This window comes from Melozone crissalis, unplaced genomic scaffold (genome assembly GCF_028551555.1).
Source record: "Melozone crissalis strain CALT ecotype California unplaced genomic scaffold, PUWL_Pcris_2 ptg000063l_1, whole genome shotgun sequence".
Taxonomy (NCBI): domain Eukaryota; kingdom Metazoa; phylum Chordata; class Aves; order Passeriformes; family Passerellidae; genus Melozone; species Melozone crissalis.
In genome coordinates this window covers 13,262,132-13,281,123 of record NW_026535841.1, presented here as the reverse complement: position 1 = coordinate 13,281,123, position 18,992 = coordinate 13,262,132, and the positions used below count along the sequence as shown (strand labels likewise).

The window sequence follows — 18,992 nt, the reverse complement described above, 5'->3', positions numbered from 1 at the left end:
CACGCCCCGGCCGGGCCTCCCCACGCCCCGGCGCAGCGGGCGGAGCGCGGCGGAGATGAGCACGGACGGTAACGGGGGCGGCGATGGGCACGGACGGTAACGGGGGCGCGGGGCAGCCCCGGGAGCCGCCAGGCAGGGCCGGACCTGACCTGACGCTCCCCGTTGCCTTTCAGACTTGATCGAGACGTTCAGGGCGCAGCTGAGGGACGACCCCGATGTCGCCTCGGCCGTGGCCGCCATCCGAGCGCTGCTGGGGTTCCTCAAGCAGGACCGAGGTGGGCGCGGGTGTCCCCGGCGGGGCGCGGAGCCCCGGCTGTCCCCGGGGCGAGCCCCTGAGCACGCGTGTCTGCCTCCCCTCAGGAGAGACCATCCAGGGCCTGCGGAACAGCCTGCGGGACGCCATCGACACCCTGTCGCGGGTGGACTCCTCGGTGGCCGTGTCCTCCGGCGGGGAGCTCTTCCTGCGCTTCATCAGCCTCACCTCGCTGGAGTACTCGGTAAGGGCCGCCCGGCCGGCCCCGCTGCGGCGGCTGCGGGAGCCCGCGGCCGCTCAGCCCGCGTCCCGCTCTTTGCCAGGACTACTCCAAGTGCAAAGAAATCATGATCGAGCGCGGGGAGATCTTCCTGACCAAAGTGTCTCTGTCGAGGAATAAAATCGCCAAGCTGTGTCACCCGTTCATCAGAGACGGTGCTGTGAGTAGGCCGGGGCACGGGCGCTGCTGTTGGGTTCTGCTGTTGCAGAACAGGAGGGGAGAGGAGTCTCATGGGGCTTCTGCACAACCTTGTTCTGCACACCAAGCCAGGACAAAAGTCAAGATTTCCCGAGGCTCAGCAGATGTAATATGTGATTTTTTTTTTGTCCTGGCAGCGAATACTGACACATGCCTACTCCAGGGTGGTCCTCAGGGTGTTGGAAGCAGCCGTGGAGGCCAAGAAGCGATTCAGTGTTTATGTTACTGAGTCACAGCCAGATGAAGCAGGGTGAGTATTCAGTAATTTGGGGTTTATCTTGGTTAACAGGGTAAGTTACAGCTACCATCCAACTTGTCCTGCCCTAAGAAAAGCTGCTAGGCTTGGCTGGAGCATTTTAAATGGCAAGTGTCACTCATATCTCATTATTCTGGACAAATGAAAAAATAAATCTAAAAAATATTGGTAATTAACTTTCCGTACTTGACATCCTAATTAGTGTTATGTAGGTTTATCTCAAAGGTTCACAGACTTTTGGTCAATGCCAGGCAACCTACTTTTCCCTTGTGAGATGGGAGACAAGTGCTTTATAATTGTCTCTTTAAGAAGTAGGCTAAAATAATCAGTATTATGCTAACCATAGCAAAGTAAAATATACAGCTAACAATGTCATTTAAAAATGCCAAATAATTCCTTCAGAGCAGATATTGTTCTGTAAATGAAGGAGTTAACCCTGCACACTGGGTAATACATGTCATTAACACGTAACAATTCCTTCCATTTCTATACAATAACTCATTTTCTGTTCTACCAGCAAGGGAATGGGGGCAGTCATAGGCTTCAGTCTTTCAGACAATATTTTCCCATTTTTGTCTTTAAAAAAATAATTGTTAAGGTCCAAATGTTTTATTTATAGGCAAAAAATGGCAAAAGCCCTGAGGAAACTGAACATTCCCGTGACTGTGATTCTGGATGCTGCAGTTGGGTGAGTCTGATCATAAATTTTGGTATTTTTCATCACAATTTCATTTTGACAGTAAGACAAAATAACCTTTCATGTAAGCAGCTTGTTCAAACCCCAGAGATATTACTTAGTTTGTCACAGCCATCCAACAGGCCAAACGAGTTCCAGCTTTAGGTGCACAATTAGAATGTGTCAGCTACAACACAAGCATTTGATTTTGCATGTTGGAATGAAAGAACCAGACCTAAGAACTTGTACAGATCTATAAAAAAGAACTGAGGTGCTAAACAAAGAAGCCACTTTTTTTTCCTGATTTCCATAAGTGTGATCATTTTGTGGTTTCCTAAGGTATTTGCTAAATTAGCACTGCTTAGTACAAGCGCAGCACTTGTGAGAAAAGAAACAACTACAGTAAATCTGAACATTCCTAGTTAGAGTTCAGCTTCTTCCAGCTTTTACACAGTTGCCAGGGTCAGCTATGGCTGGGGAAGAAAAGGCTGCTTAATATTCCTGCAGGGAAGGAGATGAAATCTCACTCCAAGAATATGTAGCAGCATGTGGACTTACATGAGGTAGCTGGAATTAGTGCAGAAAATGGAAAGATTGTTTGAATTACCCATTTCTGTGCTGTTCAGCAAGTCATTTGTCCTATTACCCAGTAATGCTTGGATTTTTTCTCCCCTTTTAACAGCTACATTATGGAGAAAGTGGACCTGGTGTTAGTTGGTGCTGAAGGTGTAGTTGAAAGTGGAGGCATTATCAACAAGGTAATGTGAGTTTCTTACATCATTCTGTACACTCTGGACTTTTAAAGTTTGGCTTCTCTGAAGCATTTAAAGCTTTTTGAAAAGCCTCTTCCATGTGGATTTTATCCAGGTAATGTCTGTTAATTGTTGGAAACTGGGCAATATTTTCAGGCAAGCACTGAGTCTGCAATGTTGTTTTCCATCTGTCCCCACAGATTGGCACCAATCAAATTGCTGTGTGTGCCAAAGCCCAGAATAAGCCATTTTATGTGGTAGCAGAAAGTTTCAAGTTTGTCAGACTCTTCCCTCTCAATCAGCAGGACGTCCCTGACAGGTTTAAGGTGAGAGAAACTCAATTTCCATCTCATTCACTGATGTGCCTGTGAAAAATTGTCTTCTAAGCATCTCTGATTATCTGGATCTCTCTGCTGTGGCATATTTTGGGGTTGCTCCACGGTAGAGGCACCAAACAGCCATAATTTGTCCTGATGCTGATACTCTGTTCCTAAAGCAGTTCCTTTAGGGCATGGGAGCAGCTGAGGGTAAGAAACAGTTAAACCAAACTCCAGAACTACAAACTGTACTTTTTACACAAGATAAAAGAGCTGAGGCCAAGGTGGCTCCAGTGTGTGCACTTGACTTCCTTCAGTTTCACCACAAACATCTGCTTGAGGCTGTGGCACTGCTCTTGCCCAAAAGAGGATTTAATTTGCAGTTGTGCAGTAACTAAAGGTCTCTGTTTCCTTCCAGTACAAAGCAGACACTCTGAAAACAAGTCAGAACCTAAAAGAGGAGCACCCCTGGATTGACTACACCTCCCCATCTCTGATCACTCTGCTGTTCACAGACCTCGGTGTGCTGACTCCTTCAGCTGTCAGTGATGAACTCATTAAACTCTACCTGTAACCCAGAGACACAGAGGCACAGGATGTGTCATCTCCAAGGACTGCCAGGGTTCTGAGAACTTGGAGGATACATGAATATGGCAAAGAAATGCCATTAGAAGGATTAACATAATTATGGACCACTGTTGAAAAAGTTCCCAAAGTTATTACAGCTCCTAAAGGCCACAACTAAATTATTTTAAAGAGGGATGGATTATTTTGATACTTTAAATAAAATCCCTTATGGTGTATCCAGACTCACTCTGAGGTTTGCTGTTACTGATCTGTGGTATGTACTTGAAAAAATCAAAATGAAAACATGCCCAAGGCTGCTGATGGAACCCTGCAGCTCCTGCCACAGCAGAGTGGTGCTTTTAGCTTTGTTCTCAACAACTGCAGGCTCTGTGTCCTTAGGGATGCCAGGTCTCTCTGTGAAGAAATTAGATCAGCTTTGTTCTCTTTTTATAGAGGTATTTTGTTCTCCATTTTTTATAAAAATCCAGTTTTATTGAAATAAGCAGTGTTTTAATGTAAAAATGTGGTTAGAGTGACTGTCAGCCTTCAGAATCTATGTCCTCAACAGTTTCTGCTTTGAGCCTGTGGTTGCCTGTTAGTTTCTTCTCAAACTCTTCTTCACTAATTTTTCCCTTTTTTAATCTTTTCAAAAGTCTTGTATCATTCAGCAGCTCTTCCATATCCTCATCTTCAATATCAGAGCCCTGTTGGAAGTTGAGAACAACAAATTAAACACAACATCAAAAGGTTTTCATTGTACACAGTTGAACACAAGAGAAGATTACAAGTCAGAGTTTGCCAGAAATATCCAAGCAGAAAATAATAAATTCAATTGACAAAAGCACCCTCAGGCCATACTTCTGCACTTGAGAAATAAAAATCCTATTACTGACCAGCATCAGTGCTGAGAAGTTGTTTTAGTGTTTGGCTTCAAAAACCTCTATCATTTTTTTAAGCTTTGCTTGTCCAAGTCCTAAAATGTTATTTCACAGCCATCAGTTCCACCCCACTGAAATCCCAGGGTTCTGCCATTGGCAAAACTACAGAAATCAGTTAAGGGATGGACACAGTTACCTCTTCACGCTTCCTTTTAGCTGTTACTTTCTTCTTCTTCTCCCTCTTGGCTTTCTGCTTTGACCATGCTTTGTTCTTTACAAATTTCTTTTTTCCTTGATTTTCCTCTCTTTCTTTTTTTAGTTCTTCTAATTTCTTTTGTCTCTGCTTTTCTCTGTTTTTATCCTTAAATGAAATGGAGTCTGTATTGACAGTGACTGGAGTAAAGTCTGGAAAACATTTTCCTCTTAGTTCAGGCATCTTTGGCATTTTTAACAATGCAAAACCTCTGGCAAGACTGGCAAAATCCAGATCTGTTGAAATAAAGATCATAAAGTCAGTTTCCTGCTGGATAAAAAGTTAATTTAACTGAGGAAAAAAAAAGTGAATATTATTTTAAAGTATTGTTTGCACTCTATACCTTAATACTGGCAACAATACTAAGTCACTTTTATTTCTGCTTTTATCAGTTTGGTCAAGCTCCATATTGAAATGTTTTCTTTTGAAACAGGATGTTTGGAAAAAAATAGGAGATTTGTCAAAATCTGATGGTGGTGGAAGGAAATGTGAGATCAAAATCAGAAACTGAAGCTTGTGGACAACACCATTGTGCTTCAGTTAAATTAGCTTTTTATCCATTTTGTTGTCTGAGAAAAGCAGTGAGAGGTCCCGGCCCTGGGGGGAATTACCTTTGATCCGGAAGATCAGGTTACACTCGTGTTTGGCATAAGCCTGGACATAGGACACAAAGGCTTTCATCCCTTTCTCAAACACTGCCCTGTCAGCCAGGGCCATGGACTTCAGCTTGGGGAGAAGATCCAGCACATTTGTCTGTGGTTTCATTTCCTGCATGGGACACTGGCAACCAGAAAATAAACAAAACCAAAATTCACCCAAATGATGTGGAATGCACTGTGAAACCTCAAACTCACCCTTCTTGCCCAGCTAATCCTCAGTCAACTTTGAGCCCCTTTCCCTCTGAGCACTCCAACACATGAGTGTTGCTGACCATCAGCCCCACACAGCAGCTCCTGGCCCAGCAGAGTTCTCACACTGCAGCTCCACAGAGGCAACATCTTCATCTCCTGCTTCACCAAGCTCTGCTCTCACTAGGAGGTCTCCAGAGAACTCACACAATGAATCCCTCACAGGCAGGAGCAGGCATGGAGACTGCAGGAGTTGTAAGTAAGGAGCAGAGAGGCTGCCGGGTGTGAGCTGCTGGGGCAGGACTGTAAGCCAGCACTGCCCTCCTGCAAATGCTCCATTTACACCCCTAGGAACAAAAGGCCTTTCCTTACTCTTTGCATGTTCCTCTTACAAACCCAGGGGCTAACACTGGAGCTGAATTTCATGTTCTAGCTGCATTTGGTGATTAATAAGCAGCTCTTGTCTTAATTCTGCACCTCAGCTAAAACATTACCCACGTGTATGACCCCAAGTTCTACAAATTCAGATTTCAAAGCTGCTATCAGTAAGTCTGTGCCCTTGCTCTTTCCTGCTTTGGGGTAGAGTAAAAGGCTGCTCACCTTTTGGTTGATTGAGAGGAAGTTAATGTAGGACTCCTCCATGGGCAGCAGGAACACCAGAGCGCTGCCCACGTTGCCGATGCGCGCCGTGCGACCGCAGCGATGCACGAAGGCACTGAAAGAGCCCAGCAGAGACTCAGTGGCTTTGGGAGCACTGGGCAGCAAAAGGGCAAATCTTGTGGGATGGAAAACACTAAACTAAACCAACAGGAATGAGCAAAGTGTAACACAAGAGGTGTGTGGCAATCCCACTCAATTGTTAGGCTAAAGCAAGGGGTGTCTGCTTTGGGAGTGAAGTTCAAGCAAGTTGGAGGAAGAATTATGACAGCAAAAGTTAAAATTCACAGAAAAGCTCCTTTCCTGTGAGCTTTCAATGTACCATTCCTTGAAGAGCTCAGTCCCTGCTCTCAGTTCTGTTCTCCTTCACCCCAGTGTCACCCCTCACTCTCTGATATTCTCACACAAAGCCCAACCCCAGAGCCACCTCTGCACAGAGATGTGACAATCACCCCCTGACTGACACCTACACCCCAGAGTCACTGCAATTCAGCAGTGACAACAAACCCTGCACTGTTTCAGCCTTGCTTCTGCATTATTTTGTGTGTTCTCTCAGATTAACCCCCAGGAAGTGATTAGATGTGTTTTAGGCGTTTTTTTGTTCCTAACTGAGACCTGAACAGCACAGAAAGAGAAGACCACACAGAAAGGAAAAGGATCTCAGGATGTGAAGTTGTACCTGGCACTGCTGGGTGGGTCATACTGCAACACCCAGTGCACCTCTGGAATGTCAATGCCACGGGCCATCACGTCTGTGCACACCAAAATGCCCCTGGGAAGAAGGAAAAGTGGATTTTCATTAACCTGTCCTTTGAGAAGAGCCAGCCTCCTCACAGCTGTGTGTTCTGCACCTTCACTGGAGAGTGAGGAACAAAACACTAAAATATTTGAGGTTTTTTAAGAGACAAAATATAAGGTAATTGCAGCTTTCACCACCTAAAATTCTACATTACATTTTGAAAGTTATTGTGATTTATATTATATTTCTAAGACAAATCAATTCCCCATTAAAAATTCAAATTTTAAACCAGCACTGCATCCACCACAGCTGAATGTACTATAAAAAATGTTTAAATAAAAGACCCAAGACTTGAGTGACAATTTTAGCAGAACTGCCATGCTGTTCTTTTCAACAGCTGTTCTTACAATCTGCTGGTAATTATTTTTCTCATAATATAAAAAGCTAAAACTCGGGTCCCATTCAATAACAAAAATGACAGTTGATGAGGCAAGAGTTTCTTAACAGCATCCTGCAAAGCTGCCAAAGCACATTTCCCTGTGGGCAGGTTACAGCAGCATTGCCATGTTCTTGCTCATACACCAACAAAGGAACATCCTGGTTTCCACTCTGCTTAATGATCAGGAAAAGCTGATTTTTGCTACCAGTTAGTTTAAACATCAGGGCTAATGTGTGATTGCAGCAAGTGAGAGCAGTGTGCTCACCTCCTGTGCTGCCACATGGACTATCTACAGTAGGGTGCAGATGCTCCAGTCCCATTCTCCCTTTGTTTGTGGTCACACTTTGTGATACTATCAATATCACAATTTGTGATACCATCAACACACTCAGAGCCAGCCTGCAGCATCCTTCACCTGAGCCATCCTTCCACTCAAGCAGCAGCAGCAGAAGAGTCAGACACAACCACCTCCCCCTCACTGTTCAGCCACTCCCCCGTTCTCACCCCGGGAGCTTCCGGAACTCCGTGAAAATCTTGTTTCTCTTGTGCTTCATCTTCCCGTGGATGCTCATTATTGTCACCTGCTTAATTAAGGATTCCAGAGCCTTCCCATAGTATTCCACACAGGCACATGTGCTGTAGTGATAAGGACAGGCATAAAGGAAAAGGTTATTCTGCATTTTTAATCAGGTTTAATCAAGCTAGAGTTTCCTAAGCTCTTTCAAAAATATACACTATTTTTATTTAAACATGCACATAATTTTTATAATTAACATATAATCATCTATAATGTCTTACTTTAAAAATGCTTAAAATGTATGTTTTGATTAATAACACAATCCTGACATGAGGCAATGATTAATCTCTTTTTAGACACCATATTCTAAAAAACAGCTCTCAAAATGAATCACTTTGAAAATAGTTGTGCCCTTTGCAACAAAGGGCAGAGGTTTGGAATTTGGGTAATTAAAAACCAAACTGTTCTCACAATGAAACACAAACAGAATTACCTGAAAAAGACCAGATGCTTTTCCTGTTTGTGCTGCCGAAGAAAATGCACCAACTGGTTAAACTTCTCATCTGCCTTGCAGATCTAAAAAATGCAAAAGAAAAACATAAAAAAATGGACTTTGGCTCTCCTGTTAAGGCGATCCTAAGTGGCCAAGACTTAAAATCTTATTGGAAGAAAGGAGAGGGGACAGGGAGCTCAGTGGGAGCCCAGGCTCACACCATGTAGAAGTTCTCCAGGCGAGTTGGGGTTTTCTGGGTGTTGCTGGCTGCCACCCCCTTCTCCTTGACCGAGATGCGCACGGGGTTCCGCAGCCCGGCCCTCACCAGGCTCTCCAGCTCCTGGGTCTGCGTGGCTGAGAACAGCCCTGTCCTCCTCTGCTTGGGCAGGAAGTCCAGGATGGCATTCAGGCTGCAAGGGAGCACAGGGAAAATGGAACTGTCCCAAGGCCTCCCTCAGGAGGAGCTTCAATCACTGGAAAGGAGTTTAGGCTTTGTTATCACATCAAACTGCTACTGAAATAATTACCTTAGCTCTGAGACAGAGAGGTAAGCTATCACCTCAATTTCTCTCAGAAATACAGAGAAAAGAGAGATCAAAGCTTATTGTTTAAAGTGTTTTAAGCCATTCTGAAGTGTGAATAATGATATTTATTAATAGAGATATGCTAACATACATTTCAGCAAAGGAAATTCCATATTCATTGAGGCCCCACATTTCCTGATTCTCCTCCCCCTTAGCAACTGCTTTGTGTAGTTACAGAACAAAGATGAAAGAACAAATTCAGAAATTTCAAAAAACAGAACAAATTAACTTTGGAGGGCACTGCAGACCATGCTCATTCACATTCATCACACATGAACTCATTTAAAACTGCAGAAGAACCACCAAAATTTATTATTTCAATACCTGGCTTCAAAGCCCATATCCAGGAGTCTGTCAGCTTCATCCAACACCAGCACATCCAGAGCCTTGACACAGCTGGCCAGGTCCAGCCCCTCTGCCTTCCTCCTGAACAGATCCTCCAGGCGGCCCGGGGTGGCCACGATGATGTTCCCCCTGTGGGTGCACACACAGAAAACTTCCCTCACCCAGGGGCAGCAATCTGGGAGAACTCCTGACATTGCTCCCACAGCACAGCCCTGCCCTGCACTCTTCAGTAAAACAATTCATTTTGTCACCTTTAACTGCACCCATGTTTCGGTGGCATGGCGTGGGGGGAATGCCCAGATGAAAGAAAAGTTTAGAAAATAAACAGCAAGCAGCTATCACTGCAGGAATATTTGGTGTCTCCATGCAAAAGCCAGGGGCAAATAGGGCTCCTTCAAAACTCCAGCATCAGCATCAGCACCAAACAATTCCACGAATTTAATGAGCAGGGAGAAGTGAAATATCCACTGAAGGCATTTTCAGTTCTGTTCTTCACCCAGTCAGCAGAGAAATGGTGCTGATGTCCATAAGGGCTGCACCTCACTCCAGGAACAGACCCCACAATCTCCCAGCTCACCCCAAAAGATTCTGGCAGCACATCCCACTGCAGCAGCAGCAGGAGCACAGCTCTGGGCTGAGAACCCTGACAAGGAGAAAACCACAGCTCTGAGACACCGAACAAACAACTCACCCATGCTCCTTGAACTTCTCCACATCTTCCATGGGGTTCCTCCCTCCAATGAGAAGAATCTGACTGAAACAGGGAAACAGAAAGATTTGGGTCACCTGGAAGTTTTGCTGGGTGACAGAAGGAAGTGTGGCCATGGAAGTGCTGAAGTTCACCCACCTGAACATGGGGAAGTGTTTGGTGAAATGTGACAGCACCTCATCAATCTGAATGGCCAGCTCCCTGGTTGGGGTGATGATTATAGCTCCAACCTGAAAAACAGGAATTTGTGGGGAGGAAAAAAAGAAAGATCTGGGCAGAATCCTCCCTTTCAGCTAAGTGAATATAAACCATGATTGTGAGCCTGGTTTCAGACAAAACATTTCCACAGAAATACAATAAAGCATAAAAAATATTCAAAAATGTCTATGAAAGACTTTGAATCAATGTGTAAAATGTCCCTGCTGAAAGAGCAGCATCTGACAATGACATTTAACAGCAAATGACACTGAAGTTCCCTGCACACTAAAATGTATTCAAGGTCAATGGGTGCTAAAAAGCATTCAAATCTCACTTGCAGTGCATCAGTGTATCCTATATTCTGGGACATTTTTCTCACAGCTCAGAGCCCTGTTCTGTTCCTGCCAGAGGAGAAGCTGTACCTAAATGCAGTGAGAGCACCCCAATTTTATTTCCAGGTTTTAAACAGTTTATTGTTGCTGAGCACAGTCACTCTGTGTATAGGCAATTTTCCTTGTGGATATTTTCTTGGAAGTTCTCAAATCTTATTGGCACATCACAAAAATGAACTCAGTATTGGATATTTTAATCTCACCTGCATTTTCTTTAACTTTTCTTCCCGTCTGAGAAGAATTTCCAGGATGGGAATCACAAACGCCAAGGTTTTCCCACTGCCTGTGACCTGTGAGAGCGGGAACAGCGTCAGCCCTCCCTCAGCTCCGGAGACAGGGCTGGAAAAAAGGAGCTGCAGGAAGGGAAAGCACTCACGGCTTCCGCAGCCACATCCTTGTTACTCATGAACAGCGGGATGGTCGCAGACTGAAAAAAAGAGAAGTACCACATGAGCAAGGGAAGAGGTGATAAATCTCACAGAGGTGAAAACTCCTCTGACACATCAGAGCTCGCTGTGAACATCACCCAGGCAGCGCCGGTGGGGAAATCACGGATGCGGCTTCAGGACTGCTGCGACCGCCACGGCCCCGGCGCCCCTGACACCGCCCGCGCCCTCCTTCCCCAGCCCGGCCTCCCTTCCCCGGCCGTGCCGCGGGGCCCCGCACCTGCACCGGGGTCATTTGGTGGAAGCGGAGCTCGCGCAGCGCCCGCAGCACGCCCGGGCTCAGCGGCACCGGAAGCGAGCCCCAGCCGCCCTCACACACCGCCTCCATCTTGGTGCCACCGCCCCGCCGCGCCCCCGCACCGGCACCCGCGGCGGCCTCGGCGGAAACACAACCGCGGCACTCCCGTTCCGCCGCACATCAGTTCCGCCGCGCCCCGCCTCCGCGGTGGAAAGCAAATTTCGGATTTAACCAAAAATTCCCATTTTTATGGCAGCTGCCTATCGCAGTGAGTACTTGTGAGGGTATTACAGCAGCGCTGAGCCACCCGAGTACCCCAAACCTAAGCTGTGGGTTCAGAGTTACCTGATATTTATTCTGGATGGAGTCAGGGTAAATTCCTGATATTTTAAGAAAGCAGGGAATGATAGAATCGTTAGGATTGTGAGAAAACTCTGGAGTCAGCCAGTCCGAGCTCCCTGCCAAGGCAGGGTCACCTTGAGGAGGTGACACAGAACACATCAGGTGGGTTTGGAATGTCTGCACAGAGGGAGAATCCTCAACCTCCCTGGGCATTTCCACTGCTCACATCACATTGATATGGAACTTCTTGTGGTTCAGTTTATGGCCACTACTAAATAAATAATTTATAAAAACCCCTTTGTGTTAATCTGTACTTCCTTAAAGTATTAAAGAAAAAAACCCACAAAGCTGCTTTTTATTTTTTTTAAAGAATTTGTTTATTTATCGAACCTGGGTCATATTTAGATTCACGAGCAATTTTTAAATGTACATCTTAGAATTCAATTTTCAGTGTTTTACACAAAAATATTGGCACACAACAGTTGCAATAAGGTGTAACAGCCACCTCTCTGAAGAACTGCTGCAAGTGTTTGCCCGAGGTTGAAAAAACTTTACCTGGAACATGAAAACCTGTAACAAATTTTAAATTAATTGTACAAAACTGTTGTGTGTTACTTGTAGAGGATCCCCCCTGGAAAAGACCCCACCCCACCCCCAAAAATGATTACAACTAATATACATCAGTCACAACATAATCCTGGCTCAGCACCCACATCAGACGCTTCTTAAATTTTTAAACCAATCATCAGAGAACCGAGGAAAGGAACTTTGTACAAAAACAAATCTACATGTGCCTGAAAAAAGAAAACACACCAGTATTTAGCATTATGCTAATTCTGATCAGATCATGGCAGAGTTTGCCACTGCACTTAAATACAAGGGCTGCATAGCGTGGATTGAACCCCCAGGATCCAGAACCCTCTGGCCTCAGGAACCCAGAATTCCTGAACTTTCTGCCCTGGGCACCGGGCAAACAGTCTGAGCTTTGGACCTGCAAAAGCCAAAGGGTTCACCAGTGTTTGCCAAGACACTGCACACAATTGGCTTCCAAATAAAACCTCTGAGAGACTAAAAACCGTGTAAGGAACATTTGGTGATGAGCAGAGAACAAAAAAAAGCATTTTTATATCAACTATTTAATTAAAAAGAACTTTGGGAAGAAGTTGGTATCATTAAGACAGTTGCTGATGACTATCTTTTAAATAGCAACTAGGTATGAATTTATGAATTTTAAGCTTTTCCTTGGCAGTTTCTGTGAGTGGAGAAGGGATTATTTCAGGTTGGTAGGACCTACTGCAGGGTTGAGGGTGTGAGGATGCAAACAGTCACCTTAGGGCCTTGTACCGTTTCCCTGGGCAGAAGTGCAAGTGCTTCTGCAGACAGGGAAAGAAGTCAGAAAGGACAGAAGAGCTTGTTACTGGAGTGAGTTACAGAGTTTGCAGCTTGCCTGGACCTTGCTTAGCACACAGACTGGGCAGATCTCAGTGGAACAAAATGATGCCAATAAAGTGACAAGATTTCAGCACAGCTTTTGCTACAGAAGATATATAAAAACAATTCCTTTTTTTTTTTTTTCTTAACTAGGAAGGAACATAAGCAGATAAGTTTTACAGTTCAGTAAAGAGGGTTCAGAAACTAAATGACTTTTTTTTGTTTGTGACCAGGATGTTTGGTAGAGAGTGAACTGAAATCTGAGACCACAGAAGGATCTTACACCACCCTTCGGACTTCAAAAAACCTCTTCAGGTAGTAGATTTGTCCCAGTGTCATGGCAACTAGTACAAGGGCTTCAAAGAATGACCAAAGAACCACTCTGCTATTTGTGTTGTCATTAACTGTTGGGGGAAAAAAAGAAAAAAGTAGTTAGTAACAAAGCATTTAAACTGCAAACATTCTGCAGTGAAACTGGAGCATTGCACAGGAAGCACTGGGCTTGTGCCAGGTCATCACAGAGATGAGATCTGAGGGGGATTTTTCTGAAAAGTTTGTTTTTAAACCCACTTTGGACATACTGCAGCATCTGTCTCTATTCTGCCCACCCTTCTAGCCCCTAAACTGCCAAACAAAGCCTCCTGCTTTTTCAGAGTCAAGCAGGGAACTGCTGATCTCTGAGGGGTCACCATCTTTGGTTCTAAACATTCAGATTTTTAGTAACAAATGTCACAAAACTGGAGATATTCATAGCTTCAAATAATTGAGGGAACACTGCTTTCATATAACATTGTGTTTTCACATCAAAAATACTTGCCCTTGATTCTCACCCATGAAAGTAACAGTAGTTTTGCTCTATTTCAACAAAACATTTTAAAAAAAGATTTTGGCTCAATTATTAAACCACATCCACTTCAAGGGTGAAGTAACAGTTCAACCAAAGTTTGGGAACCAGATCATGGAATGGTTTGGGTTGGAAGGGACCTTCAAACTCATCCAATCTCACCCCCACCACAGGCAGGGACACCTTCCTTGGGCACCCACAGCTCCTCTGGGCACACTGTGCCAGGGCTGTGCCACACTCCCAGACAGGAATTTTCCCCAGTACCTGATCTGAACCTCCTCCCTTTCAATTTAAAACCATCCCATGGCTCACCCTGCCCTTGTACATGGAGTAAATAACACCATCACTGGTATCTGCATGAATACACCATCCAAACAAGTGCAGAATTTACATCACTTAAGCAAATGTTATTTTGTATAACAACGAGGGGTAGCCAATTTAAAGATGACTGCAAGCACCACCTCCATTCCTTCCTCTGTGTCAGGCCCTGCAGGATTTAAATGGTTACTTTTGAAGTCAGTGGGAATAGCTTTCATGGAGTGATGTTTAGATGCCCATTCCCAGGTCAGAGCAGAGGGGAAGGCAGTGGCTGGGCTGGCACCTACTTGCTCGATGTATTCTCTCCCGCACCTCCATGTACTCCTGCTCGTGCTTCACTGCTGTCATGGCCACTGCTAACTCGTTAATCATCTCTTCCAGCTTGTTCTGGTGAGCTGCAGAGCAATTTCAGAAGCATCAGAAAGGCTGTTAATGACTGGAGACAAGGATTTCAATGGATTTATGAGCAGTTAAAGGTAATTTCCTGCTGTAGGTCTGGCAGTACAGCTGAACACTTCCTACCCTGACAGCCAAGCTCAGTTTCTGTAGCACTTTCCCTGACGTGTCTCTGTGGTGTTTAACAAGTGGGAGAACATTTCTCCACATCCAACAGGAGGAGACACAGCTCAGACTCAGCACAGAGCCCACATTTCCAGTGTGCACACACTTTTCCAGGAGAACAGAATGGAAGAATGCACGAGATCAGTACCACACACTAATATCTATTTTGCCAATATCATCCAATATATTCCAAGCAAATTATCTTAACATGACAGCTTTTCCTAGTTGTTAAGCTTGCAAAAATAGAATGACTGAGAATTTAGCTCAAGATCATGATGCTGGCAAATCACGAGATCACTTTCTGAAGCAAAAAATCCCATCCTGTGATCTTCAAGCTCAGCTGAAACCCAGCATTGAGGGGGCACAATGCCCAGGGGGGCTGGCACAGCCCTCACTTGTGGTGTTGTGAAAGCAGGAGAGGAGTTAAATACCAAACCAGCAGCACAAAACCAGCTTGAGACAGGTCAGCAAATGGAAGGCTCAGAGATCTCAGATTTAGTGGTTTGACTGCCAATCACAGGATCTTTTTAATACATCCACACTCAAATATCTGCCCATCACAAATTTATAAATTAGGCAAGGCATTTGCCAAGTGCTCTAGCATCAGGTTGAGGTTCCACAGACACGCCCTGGGCAATCAGCTCTCTTTAAAAGTCACAAAACCCAACATATTTTCCTTTCAAAGGACACAGTTGACTTGGAAGCTACCTTACTACAGGTTTATTTGTAAGTGTTTCAGATCACAGTCTGAAAATAGAGTATTCAAAACACACACCTTGTGGGGAACAGTCAAAAGAGAGGACCAGAGAATGACACTCATACAATTAAAATTAAAATCTCAATAGTTGTGCAAACCACACTCACTTTCCCTGTACCTCAAATCCCTTATTTTCATGGCCAGCTGGTCACTGCAGCAAGTGCAGTTTATTGGTAAGAGAAGAAACTACAGTTGCAGGGACAGTGTAAAAAACACTCCAAAAATTCACTTCAGAAATTGTCTTATTGCACTAATACTCTTTACAACAGATATAGGCAGACTCAATAAAAGATTTGAGTCTTTTAAAAAATCCAAAGTTAGGAATGTGCTGTTTTTTAAGTGACATCAAGCACTCAATCAAGCCCAAGTTATTTAATTGCCAAAATAGAAAACAAGAATTGGTTGCCCTTTCTAGCTACAGTCATTGATTTATAAATAAAGTTTATAACTTGCTAGGCAATGTATTTACTTTTTTTACAGCAAATGACAAGTTTGAGTTTTCCCCCTGACACATCAGCAATAATTCATAACCTAGGAGCAGCTTATTGCCTCCTAAAGCTTTTGATTACTCAACATCCCCTTTAGCAATAGAAGGCAAGCACTGCCAAAAACATCCAGCATTCTTGGATGTTCAATGTTTTAGCTCAATTTCACCTAAACTGATCAAATCCTCCGTCAGCCATGAATAACCACTGAAGGCAAACTGCCCTCAGTGCAAGGAGCTGATCCCAAGAGCTGCTCAGGGTATAAACCTGCCTCTGGGAGCTCAGCATTGCTCAGAATCAGACCTTTGGGGTAGTTTATTAAATACAGACATTCCCATGCTCCAAACCAAGGTTACAGAGAAAAAGCCAAGTTAGCTGTTAGTGAATGAACATGTGCCAGAGACAAGATGCTAAGGAGCTTTCAAAAAGCAGTCCACATACCATCCCAGGTATCTCCACCACCTAGAGGAAAGTGTGAGAGATGAACACAGGTACAGGACAAAAGGCTGCAGATAATACAGTCATTTACACAGCTATGGGAGGAGTTTTCTATCAGCACATTTACAACTAAGGCTCCACTCTGCTGAGCCTGCTAGGAATCAGAGGATGGCACTGATGAAGGGCTAAAGGATGGAAGATTAGTGTCTGCAGATGGGCCTCTCTGGTGATTTTGCCTCAAATTGTGTAACCAGCTCTAAAAACATCCACTTTAGCTGTGCAGGAGAACAGCTAACCACACCTGGAGGAACGGGAATGCTGAGAGCCCTACTCAAGTTCCCAAGTCATGCAGGCAGGGAAAGGCTCCCAAACTGGAGCTGAGCTCCTCCCAGGACTCTTCCTCACCTTCTGTCTCCATGTCTTGCCCCTTGGGAGCTTCCCCGATATCGATAGTGAACATCACTATCTTGGGAGTCATGGTGGACATCCTGTTGCTAAAGCAAAACTTGTAGGTTCCATCCATGTGGGCAGCAAAGGTGTATTTTCCACTGGACTCTCGGTCTCCTTTATAAATCCCTTTATTATCAGGGCCTGTGATCTGTGTGGGGAAAACAGAGGGTCACAGGTTTGAATCCAAACACAGAGCTCTCAAATGCACCATCACAGGCACCAGCACCGTCTGCAATCTGCCTGCTTTGGCACACTCCAATCTCTCCCTCCCACAACTCATTGGTGCAGCTCCCCACACAGAAATCTCTGTTATAAAACCCCACAAAGTTCTTGGTAAAGAAAGCTGTGCAAAAGCCTCCCTCCCTGGCCTCCTGTGGTCGAGATAAGGAGTCAAGAGCAAGCAAACCTCAAAGCCTGGCTCTTTGGCAAATTAACAACTGCAGGGGAAACCTTATCTCTGATGTCTGAAGGAAAACAAAAAGGAAAAAAAGCCATTCTCCAATCGACTTTAGACACACAGTCGGGCATTGTTGCAGTTACCATTCAAAAGGAGGGAACACCTGAGTTCTGAGCTCTCCGGGTCACTGTGATCCTGAATTCCCCTCCCACCGGGCCACACTGCTGCTGAGCCTCCACAAGGGACACGGGAACGGCTCTCAGAGCTGCCAGCCCTGTCCTGTGTCCCATCCTGGGTCATTCCAACTGCTACAGGGCTCTCAGCAACAGCTCCCACATCTGTGACATCCCGAACAAAACCCTCTCTGCTCTCTAACAGATTAAATCAGTTCGTACTCGGCATCTCCTGATTCGATTCCTATTTGAAGATCAGAATTGGCTCAGAACTTCCCCGATGCAACCACCGGGATTAGAGACAACATCTTCAGTTCAAGGGGAAGCACCGATTCCAGAGCAACCGCGGGCGCTCCTCCCGCCACACAATTCCCGGTGCCGGGGTTGCACCGAGCGCGGCGGGGGCGGAATCCCCACGGGAAGGGGGAACAGCCCGACCGAGCCTGGAGCGGCGGAGCCGGGGGTGGCACCGCACGGGCACCGGGCCCGCCCGAGCCGCCCACGCTGAGCCCTGAGCGCCGCCGCCGCACGGAGCCCCCGCGGCACGGCGGGACCGCCCCGAGCCCGCCCGGAGCCCGCCCTGGCCCCGCTCGGACCATCCCGGGCCCGGGGGCGGCTCCGGCCCCGCTCCCCGCTCGCTCCCGAGGGCCCCCGCACACGGCAGGGCCGAAGCGCACGGGCCCGGCCCCGCTCCCCAAGGTCGGCCCGCGCCGCCGCCGCCGCCGCACCTCCACGTCGATGTCCAGGAAGCCGCCCTCGGCCACCTCGAAGATGAGCCCCATCTTGGTGCCGGACGGCACGCGCTCCAGGAAGCACTCCTCGGCGTGCGCGTCGATGCTGACGAAGTAGGCGGCGGCCGGGGCCGCCAGCGCGGCCACCAGCGCCAGCACCGCCCGCACCGGCGACATGGCGGAGCGACCGGCGGCGGCACCGAGCGGCGCTTCCGGCCCGCGCCGCGCCCCTTCCGGCGCACGGGGCCGCCGCTCATTGGCCGCCACCGCCCCGCTGCCACGTACGGGCTGCGCTACGGCGGCCGCCGGGAGACAAAGGGCAGCGGGACCGCCTAGGCGCTGAGGCAGCGCCCGCGCGGCGCGGGAGGCGGGACCCACGCGCGGGAGCAGCCAATGAGCGGGGAGAAAAGGCGGGGCGGTGGCGGCGAGAGCCAATCAGAACGAGAAGCGGGAATGAGGGGGCGTTGCCCGGCAACGCGGCGGGGCGGGGAGAGCGCGGGAGGCGGGAAACGGCGGCTGAGGGGATGGGGGCGGCGGATCCTGAGGGGTCCCGGCGGCTCCGGGGGCAATGAGGGCAGGCGGGAGCAAGGCAGCGCGGCTGTCACCGCGGCTGTCACCGCTGCCGAGGCTGCTGCTAAAATTGGGAAATCAGAACTTGCTGCAGTGAGGGAGATGTTTGGGGAGCAGCCAATGTTTAAGATGTTAATAGTGAAGCCCAGCTTGTGGGCTATTCACGCTTAAGGAAACACAGTCATGGCACGTCCAGTTTCTGCTTCACCCCAGAGTAACTGTTTAAAAACCCATTCCTTGCATGACCATGCTTAAGCGCTAATTTCCAATTAAACCTCCCAAACTGAAATACGAAGCTAATACTTGAGCTCAAGGCAGCCTGTTTCATGACTAGCTGTTTTAATGATGTGGGGAAGAGTTAAAGACTAACACACAATCTGGCTTTCCACTGAAATATTTATACATTGCTTTTGCCAATAAGCGCGGTTGTTGTAGCCTGGTGACACCCAGACAAGTTTAT

At 46.6% G+C, this 18,992-nt stretch overlaps 3 protein-coding genes across 4 annotated transcripts; 1 reads left to right on the top strand and 2 right to left on the bottom strand.

Moving 5' to 3' along the window:
- The first annotated feature begins 36 nt into the window (after nt 1-36).
- On the top strand, nt 37-3,541 carry EIF2B1 (eukaryotic translation initiation factor 2B subunit alpha). Of its 2 annotated transcripts, none has more exons than XM_054288487.1 (9): nt 37-68; nt 174-275; nt 361-497; nt 577-693; nt 869-981; nt 1,607-1,675; nt 2,346-2,421; nt 2,616-2,741; nt 3,151-3,541. In XM_054288487.1, the coding sequence occupies exons 1-9, from the start codon at nt 56-58 to the stop codon at nt 3,304-3,306; spliced, it is 909 nt and encodes a 302-aa protein (XP_054144462.1). In that variant the 5' UTR covers nt 37-55; the 3' UTR covers nt 3,307-3,541. The 2 variants fall into 2 exon arrangements, with proteins under 2 accessions (XP_054144462.1, XP_054144463.1); XM_054288488.1 differs by having other exon boundaries at nt 39-96.
- Nucleotides 3,542-3,640: 99 nt separating this feature from the next.
- On the bottom strand, nt 3,641-11,125 carry DDX55 (DEAD-box helicase 55). The gene is made up of 14 exons (XM_054288479.1): nt 11,018-11,125; nt 10,728-10,778; nt 10,555-10,641; nt 9,900-9,991; nt 9,744-9,806; nt 9,032-9,181; nt 8,344-8,533; nt 8,124-8,206; nt 7,618-7,749; nt 6,615-6,707; nt 5,879-5,993; nt 5,042-5,210; nt 4,374-4,666; nt 3,641-4,003 (listed from the first exon to the last, which is right to left on the bottom strand). Exons 1-14 carry the CDS (start codon nt 11,123-11,125, stop codon nt 3,839-3,841), a joined length of 1,791 nt encoding a protein of 596 aa, XP_054144454.1. The 3' UTR covers nt 3,641-3,838.
- A 616-nt stretch (nt 11,126-11,741) lies between these two features.
- On the bottom strand, nt 11,742-18,152 carry TMED2 (transmembrane p24 trafficking protein 2). The gene is made up of 4 exons (XM_054288493.1): nt 17,960-18,152; nt 16,617-16,809; nt 14,258-14,365; nt 11,742-13,212 (listed from the first exon to the last, which is right to left on the bottom strand). The coding sequence occupies exons 1-4, from the start codon at nt 18,137-18,139 to the stop codon at nt 13,088-13,090; spliced, it is 606 nt and encodes a 201-aa protein (XP_054144468.1). The 5' UTR covers nt 18,140-18,152; the 3' UTR covers nt 11,742-13,087.
- Between the last annotated feature and the right edge of the window lie 840 nt (nt 18,153-18,992).